Raw genomic sequence first — 27,476 nt, 5'->3', positions numbered from 1 at the left:
ATAGTTGTTTTTCATACAAAATAATTGTTTAATTTTTGCTTGGTAATAATAAATGATTGTATTAAATCAATAGTAGACGTTGAGGAAAGTTGACTTGATATCTGCCAGTGAAGAGGAAGGTGCGTACTTTGGATACGACGATAGAGACTGGATCCACGAGGAGGCCTGAGATGTAAATGCAGCACAGCCTTTATTGTGATTCTCAGATTCCTACAACAACCACTCACACTTATTTAGCTTTTTTCCCCAAAATATCCTTTTGTCTTTCCTCTTATTTATGACATGTGCTATCTACTTTCCCCAAGACTAGACCTAAGCATTTTATCCGGGTCCAAAGATTCGAACCGGAACCGTCTCAAAAATATAGGTTCGGATCCGGGTCCGGAACCATGTTAATGTACATGTTAGGTATTTTTTCTTTGGACCTCGGGTCTCGGTTTGGGTCCGGGTTCTACCCGAAACCCGATCGGGTACCCACAAATTATTGTATATATTAGGTATATTTGGGTGATTGGGTATATTTTGGTATTTTGGATATTTTTTAAGTTTCAGGTTCGGGTTTTCGGGTATAATTTCAGGTTTCAGATAAAATTTTAGATTTTCATCAAATATAATTTGGGTAAAATTTTAGGTATCTTTTGGGGTTTAGGGTCTGATTTTGTGTAAATTTTCAGGTACTTTTACGGTTCTTTAGGTATTTTTAGAGTTTTCGGGTCTAACTCGGGTATTCTGGGTCTTTTTCGGTTTTTAAATATCTAAACCGAACCGAAACTGAAATATATTTAAAAATTCCAGGTATTTTACGGGTATTAAAATGATAGATCTGAACCGATCTGAACCTGACAAGATCTGACCCATAACCGATCTGAAAAATTATAAATACTTATATGGGTCCAAATTTCCAGAACCCAAAGGATCCAGATCTGACGAGACCTGACCCGAATCCGATCTGAGAACCTGAATACCTAGCTTACCGAAGACAGTCATAGTAGTTGTTCTCCAACTCCCACTTTAACATTTGTCAAGGCAAAAGCCAAAGCAGCCAATAATAATTTATTTTCTAATTTTAATTTACTTAAGAAAGAAGCTAAGAGAAGCCCAAATGATAATGACCCTTTTCAGATGCCAGGGCGTCGTGTTTTGTCATTTGGAGGATTAAGCGAGCTGGGAATTTTACGCTGTGGGCGTCGAGTAGTATCTCTTAGCCTTCTCAGTCCCAAGCCACCTTCATCCTTAGGACAACACAAATCAGCCCATGCAACTTTTGCGCTGTGGGTTTGAGTGACCGTTCCGGACCAGAGAAAAGCACTACATAGACCCTCGATCGTATCTAAGCAGCCTATAGGAAGTATGAATGCAGAGCTCCAGAAATTCACGATACTGTAAATAACTGTTTTAATTAACTGCAGCCTACATGCATACGAGAGACTCTTATTAGCCCAAGAAAGCAACCGTGTCCTTACTTTGTCAATCAGAGGTTCATAATCTTGTTTTGTTAGAGCCTTTGTTGTTAATGGAAGTCCTAGATAACGAATTGGTAAAGTACCAACTCCTATCCTTTTCTCAGCCGCTGCATTCACAATCTCACTCCCACAACCACCTGAGATGAATATCGATGACTTGGTAGAATTGATGTGAAGGCCAGAGTACCGAGCAAATAGACTCAACACTTCCAATATCCCTTCAAGTGAACCCACAGATCCATCCGAACATAAGAAACAAATGTAACACATATGTATATGTAAACAAGATATATATTTATCTAGAGTAAATATATAAAGTAAACAGAGGTAACATATACATATATGGATAATATACTAATATACACCGGTGTACACGTGAGTCGTTGTACACGTGGACAACAATATTTTGTGTACATTTGAATGTTATTTACGTTTACAAATGTTATTAATTATGCTTTAGTTAGAAACATATATACATGAACACATAAAATTTCTGATCACTACTTTTCGTTGGAAATTTTTGGGAGAATTTCCTGACAGCTTTTCCATAAGACATCCCAAACAAAACATAATTTCCTAACGATATTTTTTATTCAATGTATATATGAATAGTAAAACATAATGTACATGTGAATTGTTGTACACGTGGATTATGAAATTGTGTGTACGACATGTTATGTACATATATGACAATACATGTACACAAGAAGTGACTCATACCTTATGTACAGAAATAGACCTAGAAAACCAGATTTATGTTACTTATTTTCCATAACACATCTCGAACAAACAACAACTAATCACACATTATATACTAAATTGAATACATCGCGGATGTATAAATGTATCTTACGTAGAATAAATAAGGAGATCTTTAGCGTGGGGGTCGAAGACGGTTAAACATTTTTACGTCTGGGTTGTGGGTTCAACTCCTATGCATCTCTTTTAGTTTAATTTTCATGTTTTCTTTAATGAGTGGCATTTTCGTAATTTTATCATCATCTTCCAAAAACTCAATTAGGGTTTTCTGCGATTTTTCTCCACTGCCGCCAACCATTTTCTTCACCTTATTAATCAGTTTTTTTTTTCTCATTTTTCCTGCTTATCATACGTTCAAGCTTGTAGAAATTTCATGTAAGAACAGATTTCAAGCTTTTAAACTCCAAAAATCAACCTTTTTTTACTTTCCCGATTTAGTGGCCGATTTGGACCAAAACACCATGACACAACTTGATTCTGAAGCTTGAAAAATCTGTGAATCGTGGAAAAGAGTAAGCCAAAGAAGATACTCGACGTAGAAAAGAAGAGGCAACACGAGCTAAAGATCCGAAGAGCGACATTTGATTTCAACGACAACGTGTTTAATTTCTGCCTTTTGGTTTGGTGCTCGAGCAAGAAAAAATGGCGTGGTGGTTTGGTGTGTGCAATACAGAGAGACTCTGATTTGGCCAAGAAAAAAAAATGCCGACAAAACTTGGAAAAGAAAAAAAAGAGGAAAGAGAAATGGGTCCCTGTTAGTTATGCTTTGGTTAGAAACAAACGGAATAAATTAAGTGTTTTGATTACTGGCAATGTTTCATTCTAAGATGGTGTGTAAGTGTAAGTGTTTTGAATGGTGTGTTCCTCTGTATACACCTAAAGTTTCATTCTAAGATGGAAATCGTTTTGTTGATATGTAGGTCGGACCTAAGCTGTTTGCGGAACTGAAATGATAGGGGAGAAAGATCGAGTATTGACTCCCTGCCTTGTATTTTTTTTTTCTCTCCAGGGTTTATATAAAATGCAGTGGAGACCGAACATTAATGCAAACCAGATTGCAACTTGTTCCTTCTTGGTTTTGTTCATCTGGCAAAGCTGCAAATCCTTTGTTTGTGTCTTTGGAAGGGAAACCTTTATATAGTTTGTTATACTTAATTAATGCCTAATAAAAGAAAAGAATAATACGACGATTATTGTTTGGTTTGTCTTCAACAGTTATTGGAGTGAAAGTTTGAACATCAGTGGTAAAAAATGATCGAATCCAATATTATTGTGCCACAACCAAAAAAGATATAATAGTCTTGGAGAAGTTGATTTAAGGTTTGGAAAGGTCTCCAAGAAACTTTCCTCGCTCACCGCGCGGAACAGGTGAAGGCGATGTAATTAGTACGCAGAGGACGACGGAGAGGAGCCAATCGGAAATGACTTGAGATTTGTATAGGACAGGGGACTTCTCAAAAAACGGCAAGGTGTGTTTGATTTTTATTTATAAACGACACTGTGTGTTTGGGTTTTGTACATAAACGGCACGTAACACAGGTTAATTTTGTCTTTTTGTATTTAACTCGGGTATAGATTACACAGAACACGGAATATTAATTCCAGACAAAACCTACCTGTCGAAGGAACATTCCCGGAAAAGAGTAGAGAGAGAGAGAGAGAGAGAGTCGAAGCCCTAGCGTGTTTGTCTTCTCCTCTCTGTTCCTTTACTTACGGTAAGATCTCTTAGATTTCAGATCTCCTAGTTTAAATCACGTTCACGGTTCTTCGATCTTATAGATTTGTGCTTCAATTTCCCCTTATTGAGTTGTCGTGGATTCTCCGATCCACTCGACTTTGTTGTTTTTTTCGTCGTTTCTATATGTCGCTTGTAGATTATGTATTATGTTTAGTAGTATCTTTGATTCTTGGGATGATTTAGTAGTAAATATGATGTCTCCCCTCTTTTTGCAGATCCGTTATCGAGTCTGTCGGTCTTCGCCCTCGCAGCTTTGCTCTCCTCTTAGGCCAATCTAATAATACCTCTTACTCGCATCAGGTAAGAAGTTTGGTTCATATTTAGTCAACGCACTAGTTTCAAAGCTTTTTAGATCTTTGCATAAGATTAAATTGGAATGCTACTGTTTGATATTTCTGTATGAGTTTATTTTTATCAAGTCAATCTCTGTTCTTTGGCTTGATTGTTCTTCGTGAACTCTTTATTTGTACGTCAGGTTGCCCGATTGTTTTTGGTTAGCGTAATTGACATTGTTGATGGAAGAGCTAACATTGTTTTCTTTTTCTTCTCTTTTGTGAGATGCACTTTTGGTTCTATTCATACCAAAATGCAGGTTTTCAGCTGGTTTTTGAATCGAAATGGACTGCAAGAAGTTCATGCAGATGGTGGAGGAGAAGAAAAGGCAAATTCTCGAGAAGAAGGAAGCTCCTTTGAAATGGGAGCAGAAGCTTGAGGCGGCTGCCAAGGCTGCTGAAACCAAAGGTAAGAGGTCAAAAAAGCGAAGAAGACAAAGGGCTGCCTCTGATTCTAGCTCAGAAAGTGATACTAGCACTGATGTGAGAAGAAAGTCGAGGAGAACTCACTGTAAGCACCGAAGGCATGCACACTCTGATTCAGATGACAGTGATAAGAGGAAAGATAGGAGATCCAGGAGGCATAAGAAGAGGTCCTCAAGTTCAAGCGATGATAGCAGTGATGAGTATGAGAGCGGATCAGAGGATGAGCTCAGGATGAAGATAAGGCACCACCGGAGGCACAAGTCGCATAGCTCAAGACAGACTCATGATGATGACAATGCCGAAGATGCCAGAGGAATGCACGCTAAGCATCACAGGCACGGCGAGGTAGTTATTTCAAGTGATAGCGAGAAAGAGAGGTGAGGAAGAAGAAAACATAGGCACAACGGAGGTTCAGCTGCCTCCAGCGACTGAGACTCAGAGGTTAGACGGAAGAATAGAAAGAGAAGGGAGCATCAAAGGTATCGTTGGGCAGAGTCTTCAAGTGAGGATGATGGAGCTATGCGAAGAAGAAGGCATCATAAACATGACTGAATGTAACCATAAGCACAAAGACTCTTAAACATTGTGTTGAATTACTCGTGTGGCATTTCTCTTCATTGATTATTTGCATTTTAAAAACTCAAAACTAAGAGCCATTATCCCGGAGAACAACCCAAATTGGTTCGAGATAAATTCCTTTTATTTAAATCAACGCAGTGCCTATATCTTATCTTTTAAAACAAAATCAATTTTATCATGGGTTTTAAGTAATTAAACTTTTCAATTAAAGATGAATCGTAAAAAAATCCTTCAACAAAAAATCTTGTGAAATAAACCTTCAACTTTAATTCCGTTAACATATGTTGTCCTCCGTCTTAAAAACAGTGACGGAGGGTGGCATATGTTAACGGTTTATAAGTTGAGGGTTTATAATGTTGAAAACTTTGTTGATGGTTTTTTTTACGATTCAAAAATAGTTGAGAGGTTTTATCAATAAAACTAATTTATAAATTTTAATACATTAATCTATTATAGAATTAATTTATACATCTTTAATTACTAATTTTCAACACTACTTACAACTTATTATAACTTCAAAATATTAAATTATTTGATATTTGGCAATACTGATATAAAAAATTGTGTGTTTTTATCATCATTGTCAAATATCAAATAATTTAAAGTTTCTAAGTTATATTAAGTCTTAAGTAGTGTCGAAGATAATTCATCCATGAAGTCAATCTTTCTATTTAGAGTATGACGCACTTTTTCATATTTTCATAATTTTCGTCATCCGGCTCATACTTTCCTATTTTCCTATATTGTTCTTTATTTATTATATTAGTTTATGTTTCAAATATATTACTGATCAAGAAAATAAAAATATAACATATCTGTTCAGAAATAAATGAAATAAAAATAATCATGCATTATTTTGGAGGGGAGAAGGAAATATGAGCCGGATGAGAATAAATACATGTCACAATATTAGAAGAAAAATTATTATCAAATAATATTTTGCAATTATCTTTTGATTAGGAGTTTAAAAAACGAAAATTACTATTAAATAATATATATAATAATATTTTTAATAAAATTTGTTTTTGTTAATATCTTATTATATATATTTTTTATTATGAGATAAATTAACACATGTAAAAATCTTAAATATATAATTGTTATGTGTCACGATCGTGTTAATTAGCAACTTTGAAGAATTAAGTTTTATATAATAAGATGATAGTTACCTAGATTTTAGGAAACATATTATCTTCTTTCTAACAAAAACGGATATTTAAAAAATTAGTGATTGTAATTTAAATTTATTGACAAAATATATATTACCATACTAAAGGTGCCATCAGAGATCCGCACATATCTGCAGTGTTACTAAAAAAAACATATTATTCTAATGCAAATCTTCTTGGCGACATATCATTCAACATTAACATTTAATTTAATATTATTTTGACTTGGTGGTCAAGATGTTCACAGAATTTGTATAAATACACCCATCACATCTAACAAAAAAATCACAAACCAAAAATCATACTACATAAAATCAATTAAATATGAGTAATTCAGCTTTCATAGTCTTACCCGTTTTAATGACCATTGTTTCTCCAATTTTTCATGCTAAAATTGTGGGTAGCATCGATTGTGGAGTGGCGGAAATCATAGTGAAACCTTGTTTACGAGGGGACGCCGGAGATATGCCAACTTCTGATTGTTGTGCTGCATTAGTTAGTGTGGACCGCCAAGCAATAGGGGTTGTGCAAAAACAAGATCTTTGCCTGTGTTACCAAAGTGCTATTAAGTTTTATCCATATAACTAAGCCTGGGCATTCGGGATCCCAATCGGATTTTCGGTTTTATCCAATCGGATTTCGGTTTTTCGGGTTTATCAAAATCAGTCCCATTCGGATTATATGAAAGTTCGGTTCGGGTTCTATCGGGTTCGAGTCGGAGTTAGTAAATCTTCAAAGAACTGGTACAACCCAATATACTTTCGGGTTCGGGTCCCAATCGATTTTTCGGTTTAAAAATACCTGATTTTTACCTATTTTATAACCAAAACATGAGTAAAATAGGTTCTTCAGTTTTAAAACACCTGATTTGTACATATTTTGTAACCAAAACTTAAGTAAAATCGTTTCAAAAATAAGGAACATCAACTATGATCATTCAAAATCAAACGAAAAGTAAACATATTTACTTATTAAAAAAAACTAAATAAATAAAAGCATAAAACGAAAACCAAATTCTCATGAAATGAGGAACATTGTTTAACGGAAACAAAATCAAAATCTAAATACTTCAAGATTCAACGGTCATCTTCAACCATCAACATTCAACCTTCATGTAATAGAATCACCAACCTTCATGTAATAGATAAGTATTTTAGATGTTCAATATTTCTTAGTGTATTTTAGATACATATTAAGAATTGAGATCATGTTTGGCACAAGATCTTTTCGAGGTTTTGAATGTTTCGGGTTATATCGGATATCCATTTAGATTCGGGTTCGGTTCGGATAATACTCATAACCCGAAATACCACAGAACACGATCCATTCGGTATTTACGTCGGGTTCGGATCGGTTCGGATTCATTTTTATCGGATCGGATTTGGTTCGGGTTTTCGGGTTCGGTTTATTTGCCCAGCCCTACATATAACAAACTTAAATACGCCGCTGGACTCTGTCATGTTTCTCTAACTGTTCCTATTTCATTAAGTGTAGATTGTACAAGGTATATATAATTTCCAACTATATTTCATAGTCATGTTATTTATTTATTTATTTTATATAATTTCTACTTTTAACTTTTCTAATTTTTTTTTTCAGAATTCAATGAAAAAGAAGAAGATGTACGGGAAAGAATATAATAGATATGACAATCAATGTACTCCAGTATTTTTTTTCAAAATAATTATATAATATTATGAATTTTATCCATCATTCATGATCATATCAATACTATTAAAACTGAAGGGTCTTTTTTGAGGTCACCTTGTAGTTTTAAAGTATTTACAATCTCATGCCATTGGAATATTTTTAAACTATAATTTTAATTTAACGTTTTAATATTTAAAGGAATTCGCTGATATAATTAAATTTAATTTTAACAACTTTGAAGAACTTAGCTTTATATAATAATATATAATTATAAAAGATAATATATATGATTGTGACACATTTCAGTTATATTAGAAGGAAAATTATTACCAATAATATTTTTGAAAAAGGAAATTTTCTAAAAATATTACTACTAAATAGTTTTAGAAAACAGTTTTTACTATTAAATAAATTTTAAAAGTATTTTTTAAAATTCTTTTTATTATCTTATTATATATTTTTAATCATTATATATTTAAACACATGTCAGAATAAAAATTATCATCAAATAATATTTTGAAATAATATTTTGATTAGAAATTTTAAAGAAGGAAAATTACTATTAAATATATTTTTTAATTATTTTTAATAAAATTCGTTTTTGTTAAGATCTTAGTATATATATTTTAATTATGAGATAGACTAACACATGTCACAATCTTAAAATATATAATTGACATGTGTCGCGATAATGTCAATTAACAACTTTGAAAAATCAAGCTTTATATAATAAGATAATTTTCCTTTTTATTAGATAATTGTATGTTAAAAATTATAAGCCAAAAAATAGGTACAAATATCTCACAACTATATTTAGTTTTAAGCTTTCACATATTAATTTCACAACACAAAATAATATTTACGAGAAAAGTATTACCTAAGTATTTTTTTTTTAATTTCTTGATACAACTCATTTTTTTATAATTGTATTACATTTTATGATGCTAACGCAATTGTTTTTTTCAATCATTATGTGTTGTCGTACATGAGTATGTGTGAATATGAAAAATATGAAAATATGTGTTTGTACTTATAAGATAAAATATAAAATCAGTTAAAAAGAAAATTTTATTAAAAACAAATTAGTTGTATAAGAATTTTAAACAAAAACGAATTATAGTATCCTACCAATACAAGAAAGTTTTTAATGAAAACTATTAAATAAAAAAATAATTATAAAATAAGTAAGTTTCCTTTTTTAAAAGTCTAAATAAAATAAAATTGTAAAAAATGATTTTTCTTACAAATGACTAACTTTCTTTTTTCATAGTTAATTTTGGGTTAAAAAAATTATAAACCAAAATAATTTCAAATATTTCACCCTATATGATTGTTACATGTGCCAATAAAAAATTAAATTTTTAATGTGTCAATAAAAACCTGTCATTATGTGAAAATAACTTTTTTTTTTCTAAAAACCTAAATTAAAGAGATTTGTGAAATAAGTTTTCCTTTTTTTGATCTTGACCAAATAAGATTTTTTTTCTTTTAAAAAAAAAAAGCAAATCCTTACAAAAGATAATTGGAAAAGTCTATTTAATAGTAATTTTCACTTTTAAAATTTAATGATAAACATGATTCTAAAAATTATTTAATTATCAAAGAAAAATTGTTAAAATATTAGTGATATTAAAAAAAGAATTTTGAAAATAGTAACTTTTAAAATAGGTTAATATTAACAGGAAATAATTATTTGATAGTAATTTTATATTTCTAAATCCTAAACAAAATGAAATGTTAAAATATTATTTAATATTAATTTCCTTTTCTAAAGCTCTAAAAACTGTAAGAGAATATTTGATATATTTTAAAAAATCATAAACAAAAGAGATTTGTAAATTTTTTTAAAAGTTATTTAGTAATGTTTTTAAGAGAGAATTTGATGATGAACATGAAACTAAAAATTACTCCCTCCGTCTAAAATTAGTATAGATACGAATTGTAGAAACAATATTTTTAAACTTATTTAATAGTAACTAGAAATAATTATTTGATAAAAAATTAATTTTACTAAAATTTTAAACAGAAGATAATTGTTAAAGTTTATATGATAGTAATATTGCTTTCCTAAAATCCTAAACATAAAATGTAAAAGAGTATTTGATATATATTTATATATTTGATTATAAATGAAAAGGAACCCTTTTTTAAAACAAATTCTAAACAAATATAAAATTTTAAAATTATTTAATAATAATTAAGAAAAATATTAAGCATCAGATAAGTTTAATAAAATATTAAACTATTACATAAGAAAGTGTATGATGTTGTCATTGACTGGATTGGTCTTATTAACTTTCAATTTTTTTTATTCTAATTATTAATTCAGGTTAGGTTGGGTTGGGTTTAAAGTTATAGGTATGAATGTTTTCTCTAGCACTAAGTAGAAAGTTGATAAAAATTCACCTACATACCATGATTATAAAATACAAATATTAACTGAACTTTATGTGTGTAAAAACGAGTTTTTAATTATAAAATAAGTCTTACACAACATATGCAAAAACAATCATTAAAATATAATAAAATGATTTATTACTTTTTTTTATTAAATTAAAATATTAAACAAAACCCGTTGCAACGCACGAGCTCATATCCAAGTGAAGATGTATATTTAAGAACATGTATATTAATACATTCTCACTGCCACATACCTGGAAAGAGAGGCCGGTGCTGAACATAAGAACTAGCACAAACTCAAAGTACTGGTCGATAGACCACAGAGATTCAACCACCCCTTCAGCGTAGAACAGCAAGGAGGAACCAAACACAATCGGCCCAGAAACCGTCTCTCAGCTCGTGTCAGACCAGGAAGTACAAAAGCAATGATCTCATACAAAATCACTGGACTCCCTAGTAGAATCCCACAATAACCAGAGACCTGCACCACAACAGAACAAAGAGAGAAAGAAATAATCTTTCTTGTTCGTTTTAGCAAGCCTAGCTATAGAGTCCAAGTGGCTCTGACCTTTAAAGTAGTGAAGAAAAATTCGCCAGGAGCTAGCTGAAGAAACCGTACACCCTGATTTTTGACAGGAGTTTCAAGAAACACGATTAGATCTTTGGAGAAGGCGAAGCATCCGGTGATTGCAGCTCCCACAGCCAAAACAGAGACGAAGATTCTCTCCCGGAGCTCCTCCAGGTGATCGAATATAGTCATCTCTTTGTCATCAGGGAGCTCCTCTTTGTCTGGATACAGAAACTCATAGATAGAACTTGATTTATCTTCTTGCTCAAAGGATGCATCTTCTTCCACAGCTGTGTAAAACAATTTCAAGAAGAGTATATCAAAATGACAAGCCTTGATTCATCCGACAGTGCACAAAGAAAAAGAAACGTGAGTTTTAACATACCTGGTCTGTCTTGTACAGCAGAGCCAAGGCTAGGAGTAGTTTCTGTTGGTGAATCATTGGAATTTTCATCGAGAGCTGACACGCGAACCACCGGGCCTAAGCCTTTTCTACACCGGCGTCAAACCGTGTCGGAGTCCACCTTCCTTCCACGAATTACAGAAACTCAGAGTGTAAGGACGCGTTCTCGGCGAACACATGTCGCGAGTGGTGAGGCGGAACTCGTGCTTGTGCTGTCCATCTCTTCTCGCTATCTTCAACTCCAGAATCAGTCCTCTCTTTTGCTTGCAAGAGCGTCAGAAAACGATTGGTTCCAGTTCGAGCTCGAGTTTCCTTCGCCTCATGAAATTTACAAAACCCAATCCTTTCGTTTGTCTTTCAACACTTCCGTCATAATCTACACGATACGGAAAACGACGTCGTAGAGAAAGTAAAAGGACCATCACTGCCAAGAAACTTCATCTAACGTTGTTTTCTTTTTCTTTTTCCTTCCGACCTATGTTGCATGGAAACTTGGTTGAAGTTGTGAAACAAATCGGAAATTCTCGGAAACATTTTGAAAACTCGTTTCTTAAAAATCTCGGATTGGAAATTTAATGGAAACTTGAGTTTCTATTTTAGAAACTCGCGATTCTATTTTGGAAACACTTAAGAAATTCTTTGTTTTTTTTTTCCGTCAATATTTTATTTTAATTTAACCAGGCCGAAGCCCAAGGTTTACAAAGCCGAAGCCCAAACTACTAAGCATAAAGCCCAAACCAAAGGGCAACAAAATAACAAAAAGGCCTGAGCCCCAAACCGCTAGAAACCAGACACCTGCTTTCAGGCCCACACGTCAAGGAGGCCGGACACGTGTTTGTATCTTCACCATCTCATCCCGTCCGCCTCGACTTGACCGCCGCCGCTTCGAGAGCAGCACCACTGAAACCCTCGTTTCATCGGAGCTCGTATTACCGTCGAGCTTCCATCGAATCAACTTGGAGATCTCATCCCGAGCCTCCCGAGCCTCCCAAACCCATAGAGTTGAAACCACGAACCATCTCTCTTCATTCACGCTTTTTCTTAAAATCGGAGAGCTACATCGATTAAATCGAGATCTCGTCCAACAGATCAAAGCCACGAACTACAGGAACCATGAACCAATAACCACCCCCGATCTAGAATCAGGAACAAACCCTTACCCCACTAAAAGATTGAAACACCTAAAACCGGCGACGCAAGACTATGTAAGCCTTCACCCCCGGAGACAAAAGCCGGCGATGGTGGAGCTGAAGAAGCCCCCACCTCTCGGAGACTAGGCCAGCGGCGACGGAGCTGGATAAGCCTCCACCTCCCGGATTCAAAACTTAAACTGACAAGCCTACTTCACCACGCCAAAACCCTCCACATGACCGCGTCGTTACTCCAGCCGCTTAGCCACCCTCGATGTCGGTTCACTCCCCGAGTTGACGATGACGGTTGGGAGCTGGATCAGAGCTCAGACAAGGCATTCGGGGATAGCAGGCGAAGGAGAAGCAGAGTAAAAGCATCTTAACGAAGATTGGAGGACTCCGGCGACGGCACGCTCGCTCACGCGCCAGCCGTACGCCAGACCCAAAGTAGATTTACTTTCTCTCTCTGGAGTTACCAAGCTTCCAATACTCGAGAAATTCTTTGTTTTATTTTAGAACAAATTTTATAAATAATTAATAAATATAAGGATTAGTTTGTTATTTTGATAAGTTAAGACGCCTAATTAATGTTAGGAAAAATTGGAAAAAAAAGACACTTAAAAGTTGGGTTTGTCCCTCTAAGATTTTATCTAGATTTTTTGTCATATTAGAATTTTAATTACTGTTAATACCATTATGCCCTTAGATTTTCCAAAATTAAATTAATTTAAAATATAACATATTCCTATTTGTTTTTAATACAATTTCGTTTATATATATATATATATATATATATATATATATATATATATATATATATATATATATGTCTATAATATTGTAAAAACTAAAATATAATATTACATAATTTATGTATAAATATTATTATATAAAATATAAATATTAATGAAATTTAAAAAGTTAATGTGTTTTAAAAGTACGGATCCGGATCCGGATATCCGGACCTAACAATTAAGATATCCGGATCCGGATCCGGTTTGGACGGATCCAAGATTTTACTATCCGGATTCGGATCCGGGCACCCCGAATATCCTATTTTCGGAGCGGATCCGGAGCGGATCTCGGATCGAATCCGGATCTCGGATAATAAGTCTCAGGCCTAATTATGCTCTTAGATTTTCCAAAATTAAATTAATTTAAAATATAACATATTCCTATTTGTTTTTAATACAATTTCGTTAAGTTAAAAAAAAAACCGAAAAAGGTGAATACATCGGCTAAACCCAAATTCTTTTTGTTACTTTCTATTTCTTCTCTACAGATCCTTTTCTCCTCTTCGCGTTCTTCTTCTTCTTCCTCACATGGTTATGTGTTCATCTATGTTCTTTGTTCTCAAATCTCAGTGTTTTCTTCTCTGTTTCTTCTTCTATATTCTCTGTTTCTTCATCCTTGTTTTCGCTCTTCACCGTCTTCTCTCGTTGGTTCAATTCTACACTTCGTTACACTTTCATAATAATCCTACGATTCCTCACATAGGGTATGTGTTAATTTGATTTTAAAACCTAATTTTTTAAAACCTAATTTTTATGATTTGATTTGTTTCTCTTTTCGTCGCTTTTCTCTCTTTCGTCTTCCTCCTTGTATATCAGTTTCAAGAAGTATTGTTCTTTTCGATTTTGACTTCTTGTTACGTATATGTTTTGATAAGTTTTGACTGGTTTGGTTATTTATATGGTTGTGAGAAAGAGAAGCTGAGATCATGTAGAGAGAAGATTTCTAAATGGCAAAGTCAAATATCTCCCCTCTTGGTAAGCGTAAAGGTGATAACTTTGTAGACTTAAGTGATTTGTTTATGTAGTGGGATTAGTGCATGTAAGAAATCCATCTTTTCTAATCGTTGATTATGCACATAACTGTGCACCGTTTCATTTTTCAGCGTCTACAACCTCGAAGATAAGAGTTTCAACATAAAAGATTTGTTCACTAGTCTTGGAAGATAAATTGACTTTCGTGTGCTGTATCAAGTGGGTGATACTATAGCCCTCAGTGCAAGACACAAAGTTGCAGCAAGCGAGTACTACTCTGGACTGAGAGGGTCAAGGGAACCAAATGAGGTTCAAGCAACAATAATTGGAGTTGTGAAGCTATTAGTTTCTCTTTCATTTTCCTTCATTCAGATTCTCATGGTTCATGGCTCATGATGAAATTCTGGATCATTTTATAAACGTTCTGGTTTCAAATCAAAAGTTTTAGAGCTTGTAACATTTTCATTATGCTCTGTAATTGTTTCTTTATCGAATGATTTTAATGGCTTGAGGCTGTTTATGAAGAGTCCTTGATCTTGTTACTGGAAAATACAAATAGAGGTAAAACCTCAGCAATATAATTTTTTTTCTATCAAAGTTTCACCTGTTAATGTTTTCATGTTTCTCTGGTTACAACGATTAAAACTTCAATAAATGTTACACTTTGAACTTCCCTCTAAGATTTTATCTAGATTTTTTGTCCTTGATCTTGTTACTGGAAAATACAAATAGAGGTAAAACCTCAGCAATGCAATTTTTTTTCTATCAAAGTTTCACCTGATAATGTTTTCATGTTTCTCTGGTTACAACGATTAAAACTTCAATAAATGTTACACTTTGAACTTCCCTCTAAGATTTTATCTAGATTTTTTGTCCTTGATCTTGTTACTGGAAAATACAAATAGAGGTAAAACCTCAGCAATGCAATTTTTTTTCACCATGTTGTATTGATAGAGAGAAGATATGGTCCTCACACACGATCCTTTTGAGCTTCTCCAATGATATAGTAGTTTCTAATGTTACCATTGGACCACGCCTTGCTGTGTCTACCACGAAACTCCACTCTTCACTGCAACTAGACACCCATTCACCAGATTTAACATAGATTAGAACCATGTTGTATTGATAGAGAGAAGAGATGCCTTTGTGGATGAAGAAGAGAGAAACACAAACGAAGAGAAAAAGATCGTGGGAGGAGGAGGTGGAGAAGAACGTGGAGAAAATATTCTCCAATATATTTTGAGAGATTTAGGGTAGATTTACTTTAGATTTAGGAAACTTCTTTAACCGAATATGGAAGTTTTAAAGAAGTTTCCATATTTTCACGATTTGCCGATAATATGTACACTACCTAAGCAGAACACCGTATAATTGGTGAGAAATGTATTCTTCCTGTAGACGTCATATAATGTAACTGACCTATATCATTGAGTTGTGGCTATATATCGTTATCAAGCTGTAGGTATACCGAAGACATTTTTTTTTATTATAACGTAACCGGTTCTATCTTTGCTAATATACAAGAAAGTGTAGTTTACGGTATATACCCTTGATATATCTATGTTTAAAACTTAGAATCAGACATATAAACTAGGTAGATTACCAGAATGAGTATTCTAACTATACCTAGAAGATAAAACAAAGTATGATTTCAATTTTTTTTTTTTTAAAAGTTTAAACATGTATATTGTCATAATTTTGTTTCCAACACTTTTCATATTTTTTTACATTTTTAAAATTCAATTTACTATTTTTCCATTAAAGAAGGGTAAAACATGTCCAGAATTGCCAAAAGTATGAGAAGTCTTATTGTGACAAACAAAAGTTCAAAATGTCTCATTTCTCTAGTTCTCCCTTAATGTTATTCCTATTTAGTTAAATCTAAAATCGTGTAGAAAAAAACACGCTAAGATGGAAGTTAGAATATTTAACTACTGGATTTTTGTTATTTTGATTTTTTATGTGACTTTGATGTTTAATAATGACTTATTTTATTTTTGTATGGTTAATGGCTATTTTTTTATATTCTAAGATATACAAAACATAATAAAAATAAATGAAAATATTAATATATATATATATATATATATATAGATGTTTCTACAACGTTTCCAAAGCAAAAAAATTCAAAAATCACTTTTTCACGTTTCGAAACGTTTCGTTTCCGCGTATCTGTTTCCGTTTCCATACAACCTAGCTTCAAACACTTCCTCTACAAACATAGGGAAGGTCTAGGCTACGGGTGGGCATTTTAACAGATATCCGAAATGTAGAAATACCCGAACAAGTTCTCAATAAAAATTGATTTTCATTGACTAGCAATGGATACTTTCAACTTTCTTTCATTTTCAGGTGTTTTGAAGATCTTACGTGTAAACTACAAATTGTTCTTCAGTATCTTAAGAAATATATTCCTCAGTTTTCCATGTTCATCATCTTTAATCTCTCCAAGAAATGGTTGTTGGAACTATGTTTTATAACAGAATATAAAGGCTGATTTTGTTTTACTTTTCCGGTGGCTTTTCCGGCCAACCCCGTGGTTTTCATTACCGGATTATTAGCTTGTTGGGAAGCTTGTGAGCACTACAATCCAGTATATTCATATGTCAAAAAAAAATCTAAATTGAATGAGAAATAATGTGATGAAGTGATGAACTCGGAATGTAAAAAACACTGTCAAAATGGACAAGTGTTATAAACCCAACTTTCTCCCACATCTGGTAAGTTGAATGTATCTCTGTATTATAAATACGTCTTAAGACAGATCACTCGTTAGAAACTTTACGGAAGTTGACCGGTTCCGCTTGGGATTTGGCGGAGGGTTCTGGCCCAATAATTTTTTTTTTGACCAAATTATTTTTGGTTTTTTTGCCAAGGTTTTATCCTGGAACTCGATATGAGAAATAATGTAATGAAGCGTGAATCGTCTGCCATGGTTTTATCTTGGGACTCGATATTTGTACAGTCCCGTCTCATTACGGAAATATTTAGAGTTAAGGAAAGAGATTATATTTCGACTCTATGTCTCATATGAATCGTTCATTCCTTAATATCGTTTATTATTTTATTGTCTATGCCAATCAGGGTTTTCGGCTTCTACAATGGTATGAATTTTCTTTATGTCCAAATTAAAAAACTAACAAGGTGGAGGAAAACTGGGATTCTATACATTACAACTGTCATTCTCGCGATTTTAGGATTCTAACAATGATACTGATTGCACCTGCAGAAAAAAAAACATGTTACTGAAAAATGTTGGTATAAGAAGAAGGAAATGCTGGAAAACAAGACAAATACATATAAAATCAAATTAATTTTACAAAACAAAAGTTATCAAGTGCTTCTAAGTGCGAGTCCCATCCTAGTTATTTATTACATTTATGTAACTTCTCATCTATTATTTTCTTAATTTGGTGTTAATTATAAATTAGTTGACTATTTTAATATATGAGAAATAGTATGTAAATATGTAATAGTGTTTGGTACATGTTTCATCTAAAAACTTGTATATCCATCAAATATAAAATTAAATAATAACTTAAGTTTTTGTTTTTGTCCAAAAATTTTAATGCTCTTGTACCTTGAAAAATAAACTGTTTTATCTTAATAGTTTGATTTGTTTTCTAGGTAATTCATAACACATAAACTATTGGAAAAAAAAATAAGTTTAGTTTTTATATATATTTTAAGTTATCTCTTAACTAAAATGTCACCATTTAATTTATAACATTTTGAAATACTTTTTTTGTATATGTTTATATATTATTTGATTTTTAAAAACTATTTATTTCATCAATTTTTTTTGAGTTAGATTGAATTAATGATTCCATTTAGATGGAAGGCATATTAAGGCGCTACGACAGCTGTATCCATTGTATTAAAAGAGAAAACACGTCTTATCAGTTCTGTAACCTTCATCTAACATAACAACAAACAATTCAGAAAGAACATCATGTATAGCCAGCCTCTGCTTGTAGATGTAACTTGTCGTCAACAGAAAATATGTGTATTTGATTCTCGATTTCAATCCAACTTACGCCTGCTTCTTTACGCACTCCCATTGCTTTCATTGTCTTGATCGTCTTCTCCCTCTCCTTCCACTGTCCTCTAGATGAGTATATGTTGGCCATCAGAATATGAGGGAACTGAGCTATCAGGTGAAGACTGAAACAACTGCTCAGCGGCATTAGGCATATATTCTTCTAGACGACCAGCTCGGCCCAACATGTCAACGTTACATAGCATAATGCACAGTCTTAGGCTCGATTCCATGGACATTTTGCATAGTTTTCAAGAGCTCTTGGCCTTTGTTGATCAGCTTTACATGGCTACAAGCATGGAGCAGTGACAAAAAGGTAACATCTGTGGGATTCACGTCTGGGCTAGTTTCAAGGCAGGTAATCCGTGTCCATGGCGAGCAAACGATGCGATCATTGAGTTCCATGAAACGTAGTTCCTTTCTGACATTCTTCTAAAGACAAAAGACACTGAGTGAATCATCTAGATCTCCACATTTTGAGTACATGTTGATGACATGTTGATGAGTCCGTTGCTAACAAACGAGACTCCAAGAACAGCTGAAACTACATTTGAACCGATCTCTACGCTAGCTTGAAGCATTCTAATGACGAAATGTATAGCCTCTTCCTCTGACCCATTTTTTTTGCTAAACCAACTAACATCACAGTCATCGAAACTTCATCAGTTTCTTGAGCAGACTCAAAGATCTTCCAGGCATCTTCAATGCTTCCACATTTAGAGTACATATCCATTAGCATACTCTCAATGCGTAACTCTGATTCAATCCCAAGTTTCCACAAAAGAGCATGAATCTGTTTCCCTTGTATTACCCTCTGTGAGCCTGAACAAGCGGATAGAGCACTCAGATAAGTTACTGAGTATGGGTGAACAACTCCTCTACGCATCAAACTGAACAATCTTAAACCATCTTCATGCAACTCCTTTTGTACCAAACCAGTAATCACAGCCGACGTCCAAGTGATGACCTTTCTTTGGCAGGGACATTAATTAAACTTATCCATTGCCATATTACTATCTTATTTTAAATTTTCAGATACCTGATTGAAATCTAAAAAGAAGAATGGCACACTAATTAATTGTTTTTTATTCATAGTCTTACTGCCTGATAATGCAGTTTAAGTTCGTTACAAGCACACTAAACTGAGATAAAGAAGATCACAAGAACCACAATGGTTTTAAACGGACAGTAGACTTGTATTGCTTTCGCCACTGCCTTCGATGCCGCATAAGAAGGAGGTGGCTGCTTGCTTCTTACTTCAGGCAGTGGCGATTCCTTGACATCTGACTTAACTAGTAACGGATATGGAGGTTGAGCTGGGGAAAGAAGCATTGGATTTGCGAAAGGTAAGAGCTCACCGGTTCTAAACAGACTCGTCTCTCTATAGCATTGGTTCTCTGCAATCAAATGTGATCCGTTTCTCAGATTGTATAAAAAAAGAACTTTAAAGAAACAAGAGTGAGAAGAGGAGGTTTTACTTTTGTACCTTGCACTGGTCGCTGGGAAGTCAGTGATGATACCATCAATCTTAGCACTCCGGAAAAAGAAGTCTATCTCAACCGTTGAATCCCAGTAAAGATCAAGGGGTAGAGTGACAAACTCGTTGCTAAACGTCTCTACGAACACACGAAGCCCACGTGCTTTCAGTCTTGGAACTACATCCGTCTTCTTAAGCCTGACAAGCCCTCCTCCATTGTAGGGTAAGACCGAGATCATACTGATGACAATAGTGCCAGCGAAACTCAAGATGGCATTGATTGCCGAATCTGTGACATTACTGATGTCTTTATCCACTCTATACACAAGTTGGCCAGGGGAGAGTATAGTCTTCTCGTTACAGGCGATTAAGACAGACTTATCAGTTGACTGGAAGTAGACTGATATTGAAGTTGTCAGGCTTTCTTGAGTAGTTTGGTTATGCGTTTTATCTAGCACAGCATCGACCACATTGATTCCTTGATGTTCAGCTAAATACACTGCATTCTAAGAAAACATAAAATAGTATTTCAAGAAAAGGTTCACTTAGTCAATAATCCCATGTTATTATTACTTGACACACAAGACTTGAGAACAGAGCTCTTACCTCCACTTTTATCAAGACGCCGAAGAGAGAGTTGTAACGGTTTGCAAGAAGCAAGAACTCTGATAATGTAAGAAACTTTCCAGCGTTTTTGTTTCTTGGGTTTCTGAATAAAGCATGGTCCTTCTTATGAGTTGAAATAACAGCTGCAATGAAGGGCAAAACAAGATATTTAATCTTTGATCAAAAAGTCTTAATGTAGTTGAGTTCTTACGCTTCAAGGTTTTTATCTGAGACATGGTCAGGCTGAAAGTGTAGATTCCACTTCTCTCCTGAATCTCTGCAACTGTTGATGACAGGTTTCTGAAGCTTGTGCCAAAGACATTAGTGGTGTTGAGAAGATCTATGGAGCTCATGCAAAAAGGAATCTTGTCCTTGGACATTTTGACATTGCAATCAAGAATGTCAACCCCATCCTTCACAGCTTTCTCATATGCCAAATCAGTACATCCTGGGAAGTCTCCACTAGCTCCATCACTCGAAATAATTGTTATGCGACCAGGCTTCTCATCTTTGGTGTCCAAATGAGAGAAGCAACCTGTGACAGGCAAACAAGAATGTTACTTTCTTAACGGATTTGAACCTACACAAATTGAAATTTTTGGTTTTCGGTTCACTTTCGGGTTTGAATTCATAATGTCTTTTCTACTTACTGATGGCTCGATATGGAGTCACGGGGAAGTCTGATAAGAAACCATCAACAGAGAAGTTCCCATTGTCGATGAAAGACAAGTACTCAGCCGTTGGATCATAGCTGTAGTTATAAGCAACTGTAAAATCATTGGCAAACTCCGAGGCGAAAACTTGTAAACCTTGTCTATGAGCATCTGTGACAAGGGACGTGTGAGGTTTCAGGTAAAGATCTGAACCTACGGGCCATATGTAAGATTTTGGAACAAGGATTCCAGATGAAAACGTTTTTATATAGCTCAGGTTCTTGGATGGCTCTATCTGGTCTTGATTCAGAAACCTAAAGATGAGCTTTGTCACATCCTTTTTCATGCTCTTGAGGAAACTGATCTCTGGAGAAGATATGAAGTTGACTTCCACGCGTTTTGATAGAGAGAGAACATAGTTTCTCATACTCAAGTTAGGTTGTTTGTAGAAAGCACTGTTCTGTAAGTGTAGGAACGACAAGAAGAAGAAGATTAATTGTGTTTCTAAATGGTGACCAAGGGAATGTTAAAAGAGTATACCTGAATGTTTAACCAGAGGCCGGGAGCTCCTAGTTCTGCTACAATTTCAACAGTTAATATCTGGTAGGAACCGTCGAAAACTCCTGATCGTGACTTAACGTTCTGGACCACTGATTGAATGATACTATCAGAAACTTTGTATGGAAACATTTGAAAAAGGGTTCAAGGTAGTACATTTACACTTCACATCAGAGAGATCCTTCCATGTGAAATCAACAGAGAACCATTCTTTCTTATTTGGGTAAAGGCCCGTGACATCGGACCCATTGTCAAGATTACGATCAGGGAAGCAGATTCCGACACCATCCTTTGTTAGTTGAAGATCACACCAGAGAGCTACGTTTGGTGAAATTGTCACACTTACCCATTGATATGCTTTACTACTGGAATCTGGAAACACACCAGAGAACCCACCTCTAGCAATCACAACCGGAGGTTTCCCTGCCAAAACAAAAAAAAACATAGAGAAAGTGTAAAAACACCATAAACAATCATGTTTGGTAAAGTGATAGGACTCTATGTTTCTAACCACTCAACGTCTGCCAAGAATTTTCTGAAAGGGTGCCTGCTATGAACAGGGTGAAAATCACCAAAACCCATCGAGAGAACACCATTTGTCGTGTTTTTTTTTTACCGAAATTCTGCAAAGTTAGGGAGTTTAGCAATAATACACTACCTACCTCTCCTTCGAATAGAAACTTGCTAGAAAAGCTAATCAGATTCTAATTCCACTTTGTTTCTAGATTTGTGAAAATTATGCCGCTTTTGCGCGTTTGGTAAAGGGAGCCAAAAAATCACTGACTTGAAGCCTAACAACACTCAAAACCAAATAAAACCATCACTGTAAAAGGTTGTAATGACAGCCACATCAATCTGTTAGCTTATCTGCCAAAGTTTAACGCTTTTACCTCAAAGAATAAACCAATCTATAAGTAAATAGAGCAACATAGAATTAAAGTGTCTAATTCTACCAAATAAACGTGAAAAGTAATTACTTTTTCACAGTAACAGATCCAAAAACTGAAGTGTGACCAAACGAACATGCACAAAAAGTTCTTATTACCTCAGAGACACACCATCACGAGGTGTATGTCCATGTATTTGACCTTGAACCTCCGTTTCAAACCCTAAACCCTTCCCAACCCCACGCGTCGACTGACCACTTTCCTCCACGTCAGCAATCTTCGACCCCAAAGGAGCATCGAAGCAGCCGTCTTCAAGAAACCCCATCTCCGGAAGCCTGTCTAGACTCCCAGCGAGAATATCAAGCGGATGCCGATCCTCCAGCGAAGCCTTATTAACAACACACCTGATGGGTTTCAGTTTCTGCGGAGGCGGCGCCAAGTCCGCGAGCGTAGCCAAAGCGTCGTCGTTTTCTTGACTTCTCAGCGAACGTCCGCCGTACATCCAGTCAGAGCCACCGAAGGGGTCAACATCCTCGGCAAAGTCGTCATCGGCGAGTCGTTTCCAACATAGAATTATAATGTCCATTACTAACATATCCATTGTTTACTAACTTTTAATATTTTTTAGGCGGTTTCTAAAAGAAAAAGAGCCCGTTTAGTTGGGTTGGCCTGTCGTGCTTCTTCGTATCCGGCATCTTCTTCGCAAGCTCCGTATACCGATCTCATGATTCTCGAGGAACTACATGACAAAGATGAACGGATTGGGGCATTGGAGGAGCAGAACACCACTATCCTTTCTGAGAATGCCACTATCCGTTCGGAGAATGTCACTATCCTTGCTGAGTTGGCATCCCAGAAGAAGTTCAACACCGAGATAATACAGAAGCTAGATCGTTTGATGTCTTCGAGTTCTTAGTTTTTTTCTGTTTTTTAAAACTTTCTGAATATTTTTTTTTCTATTTCGGTTTGTATGAATTTAAATTCTATAATATTATTAGTTTTAAATTTCAGATTTTATTTATTTATTAATTAATTTTTAGTATAAAAATATATATAAAAATGCAAAATTAATTCGTTTTTAAAATTGATATATTCCGACGAATTGTGGGGTCAGAATATACCGACGGACAGTGGCTCGTCGGAAAATACCGACGGAGAAGATTCCTCGAAAAATACCGACGAACCATTGTTCGTCGGTATATTCCGACAGACTAGGATTCGTCGGAATATACCTAGTTCGTCGGAATATACCGACGGACGGTGTTTTGTCGGTATATTCCGACGCCCACAATTCGTCGGAAGAGTCCGAGGAACGTTCTCCGTCGGTATATAGTTTTTCCGATGAACTCTGGTCTTGTGTGTCCGCATCGGAATATCGTCAGAATGACGTTTCTCAGTATTCGTAAGAAAGTCGTCGGAAGGTCTGACGAAATTCTGACGAATATTTTTTTTCCGACAAAAAGATACCGATGGACTGGGTCGTCAGAAATTCGTCGGAATCGGTCTATTCCAACGAATTTCTGACGACTTCGGCCATCAGAATCTCCCTGTTTTTTTGTAGTGTCATCGGCGAGTTGTTTCCGACAGTTGCCTGAGAGAAGTTCCATAAGCAAAACGTAAAAAATGAAAAACGGGCGGCGTGACGGCGTCGTTCAAAAGGGTAAAAAAAACGGGCTTTGTTCACACAGAACATAGTATGTTCCAACTTGTGCCATTAAAGAAAGAAATTTGCCTTCCACACAAGAAAATTGTTTTGATTTTTTGATTATAAATGTTGATCCATTCAATTTCCGACAGATAAATAAATGGATGTTATATAATCGTGGCATATAGAAACGACAGGCAAGGCTCTGATGTTCTCACGTTTAGAGAACTGCTGGCTACAGAAGATGTAGCAGAGTTTACTGTGGATGCGCATGATGATGATGATGATGGCACAACCAACACATGTGGTAGTAAGAGCCAACACTACACAGAAATCATTTGTTCTTTCTAATATCACGATAGAAATAGAAAGCAATAGAAAGCTGCATTTGTCACTTCAACTTTAAGAAAACAATTCGTGTATATATTTCCTTATAAACAGTATAGTTCTCTTGTTTGTTCTTAAACATGTTCCCTTCCAGAGTAATAACAAATTCAAGTAATAAGATACGTAGTATTGGTTTAAGATTTGTTAGGGAATCTCCGATAGTTACTTCATTTTTTTTTCCAAAATGAGGAAAATGAGAGAAAATCTCAAATTAATGGATTATGTTACTTATGTGATATTTGAAAGATGAAATGACTAAAAAATGTGTTGAATTTTTTTTCTGTATATTATTGTAATTTATTTGTTATATAGAATGTTTTAGTTTTCTTTTCTCAAGAAAAAACTGTTCAATAACCAAATAATGTGATTTAAAAGTATATTAGCTGAATTTTTATTAATTGATTGATAATTAGTATTTTAGTTACACCTAAATGATATAATATACTATTAATTTATCAATTTTAGACTTCATAATACAACACTTACCTATGTAACTGATGTATATATTTTGGTATGTTGTTAATAAAATAGAACGTTTTACTTTTACTTTTAAATCACTTGGCAAACAGATCTAAACATTCATAACTTTCTCCATTCATTAAACTTACAAAGCTATAAGTGAACAAAGTAAAATGCAACCGGATGTTCTAGCTTTTTGGTAAAAAGTTCACGGCTGTGAGTTCCGCTACTTGGATTCGAAATCCGGTCACTGGGGAATTTATATGCGGACCCTCCAGCGTCCGAGACCAAAGATCGTTCACGGTGAGCCACATGGTGACGTCCTGGCAGCGTCCTTGCTCGATTCGGTCTCTAGTCTAGAGTACCACGGTGGCCAAGACATGGGGTGATGAAAAAAAACAAAGTAAAATGCAGTTCGAAAGGGTAAAAGAAAAACAAAACTGTGGTGCGACTATGTGATTACGTCATTGACAGTTATGCCCTCAAACGAGCAAGATAACCTCCGTTTTATCCTCACGAGTCGTTTTCATACCCGGCCCCAGACAATACTGTATATGAGTTTCGTGTAAAGGCAAAACACTCGGGTCTGTGCCGACGCTATTTTCTACGGTTTTAAATCATATCACGTCACATACAAGATTGAGAAGATTATTGTGTCATTGTTCTGAGGAGAAACTCGTGTGTACAATCTTATGACATTTATCTTTAACTTTAAAGGTTTGTCTTGGCATAAAGATATATAGTCTTTTTCATGGTGACAGATAGTATAAAAATATACTCGAGGCAGAACGTTCGTTCCTTTTGATTGGTTTCAGACGTTGGGGTAAAGAGGAGAAGTGCATTATGTTGTAAAACTGGACCGGATAGAGCAGGGTCGCAGCTAATAATTTGAGAAATAGTGTAGGCACCTATCAATCCTCATAATCTCTATAAATACCAAGCCATGCCATCACCTCACATTCATCACAAAATCAAAATCACAAAGAGAAGTGCATTATGTTGTAAAACTGGAGTTGATTTGAGAAATAGTGTAATAAATAGGTGCCTACAAGAGTTGATAAACTCATTTCCATTTACGGCCACCGTCCAAGCCGTAATCACCGTCCAACATTTTGTAAACGTGTTTTAACAATCTCCCACTTGAAGATTATGAGGATAGAGTTTTATCAACAAGAGGTATCAGAGCAGGTCTTGCTCTATCCGGTCAAACTCTTGTAAACGTGTTTTATCAACTTGTTGTAAAACTGGACCGGATAGAGCAGGGTCGCAGCTAATAATTTGAGAAATAGTGTAATAAATAGAACACCGGATTTAACGTGGAAAACCCCAAAGGGTAAAAACCACGGACAAGGTTGAAGAATTTATTACGAGAAAAATAATAGGAGTTACAACCTCTCAATTATAACGGAGAAATCGATTAATAATTTTCTCGTTATAATAGGAGAAAATACCCAAACTCTCTAAATAATTTTCTCTCAACCCGATCCCAAATACCCGTAAGAGATTATAAATTTTTTTTTTTTTTTTTCTCTCTCACGTTCTTCTTCTTCACTTCTCTTTGTGATTTTGATTTTGTGATGATTGTGAGGTGATGGCATGACTTGGTATTTATAGAGATTATGAGGATTGGTAGGTGCCTACAAGAGTTGATAAACTCATTTCCATTTACGGCCACCGTCCAAGCCGTAATCACCGTCCAAGCCGTAATCACCGTCCAACATTTTGTAAACGTGTTTTAACAATCTCCCACTTGAAGATTTGATTGAGGATCAATCGGATCTTCACACCATTCTTTCTACCTTGTCATTCCATGTTGCTTACGTCTCCTTCAGGCCACAAGAGGATCGACACCAAATAAACTTGTCAGTAGTGACTGCTTTCGTCATAAAATCTGCTACGTTTTCTTTTGTATGAATCTTCTGCATATCCACCGTGCCCTCCTCCACTTTCTCACGAACGAAGTGATACTGGACTCGTATGTGCTTGGTTTTTGAATGAAAGGCTGGATTCCTTGCAAGATGCACAGCACTCTGGCTGTCACAAAAAAGAGAAATTTTCTCTTGTTTGTGCCCGAGTTCCTCCATTACCATCTTTAACCACATCGCCTCTTTACTAGCTTGTGTAGCTGCTACATACTCTGCTTCGGTTGTTGATGTAGCCACAATTGACTGTAGTTTTGAAACCCAACTTACAGCTCCGCTAGCGAGTGTAAACACATAACCGGTTGTAGATTTGCTTTTATCTAGATCGCCTGCATAATCTGAATCAACATAGCCTCTGACAACAAAGTCTGATCCTCCATAACATAATGCAACATCCGAGGTTCCTTTAATGTACCGTAAAATCCTTTTTACGGCATTCCAATGCTCTTTGCCAGGATTC

General features: G+C 35.0%; 1 protein-coding gene and 3 pseudogenes across 4 annotated transcripts; 1 reads left to right on the top strand and 3 right to left on the bottom strand.

The window, feature by feature from the left end:
- The first annotated feature begins 3,960 nt into the window (after positions 1-3,960).
- LOC106322302 lies at positions 3,961-5,411 on the top strand (annotated as a pseudogene).
- A 1,331-nt stretch (positions 5,412-6,742) lies between these two features.
- Positions 6,743-11,796, bottom strand: LOC106325816 (annotated as a pseudogene).
- Positions 11,797-18,883: 7,087 nt separating this feature from the next.
- On the bottom strand, positions 18,884-19,515 carry LOC106324259 (annotated as a pseudogene).
- Positions 19,487-23,166, bottom strand: LOC106322742 (glycerophosphodiester phosphodiesterase GDPDL5-like). 4 transcript variants are annotated; one of them, XM_013760868.1, is made up of 9 exons: positions 22,762-23,166; positions 22,228-22,339; positions 21,873-22,139; positions 21,699-21,808; positions 21,156-21,618; positions 20,717-21,040; positions 20,506-20,648; positions 19,909-20,405; positions 19,487-19,819 (listed from the first exon to the last, which is right to left on the bottom strand). In XM_013760868.1, exons 2-9 carry the CDS (start codon positions 22,310-22,312, stop codon positions 19,804-19,806), a joined length of 1,905 nt encoding a protein of 634 aa, XP_013616322.1. In that variant the 5' UTR covers positions 22,313-22,339; positions 22,762-23,166; the 3' UTR covers positions 19,487-19,803. The 4 variants fall into 4 exon arrangements, with proteins under 4 accessions (XP_013616322.1, XP_013616320.1, XP_013616321.1 ...); XM_013760866.1 differs by having other exon boundaries at positions 19,493-19,819; positions 19,901-20,405; XM_013760867.1 differs by having other exon boundaries at positions 19,493-19,819; positions 19,901-20,405; positions 21,879-22,139.
- Between the last annotated feature and the right edge of the window lie 4,310 nt (positions 23,167-27,476).

The sequence above is a fragment of the Brassica oleracea genome, chromosome C2 (genome assembly GCF_000695525.1).
Source record: "Brassica oleracea var. oleracea cultivar TO1000 chromosome C2, BOL, whole genome shotgun sequence".
NCBI classification, from domain to species: Eukaryota; Viridiplantae; Streptophyta; class Magnoliopsida; order Brassicales; family Brassicaceae; genus Brassica; species Brassica oleracea.
This window is presented reverse-complemented; position numbering and strand designations above follow the sequence as displayed.

Bases quoted from the DNA above. Each gene is read 5' to 3' on its own strand.
- LOC106322742 (XM_013760866.1), bottom strand. From the start codon at position 22,312: ATGGTGTTCTCTCGATGGGTTTTGGTGATTTTCACCCTGTTCATAGCA. The intron at 21,619-21,698 runs GTATACTCTTTT...CTACACTTACAG, and splicing joins GCCTCTGGTTAAACATTCAG to AACAGTGCTTTCTACAAACA. The intron at 21,041-21,155 runs GTAAGTAGAAAA...TGCCTGTCACAG, and splicing joins GACTCCATATCGAGCCATCA to GTTGCTTCTCTCATTTGGAC.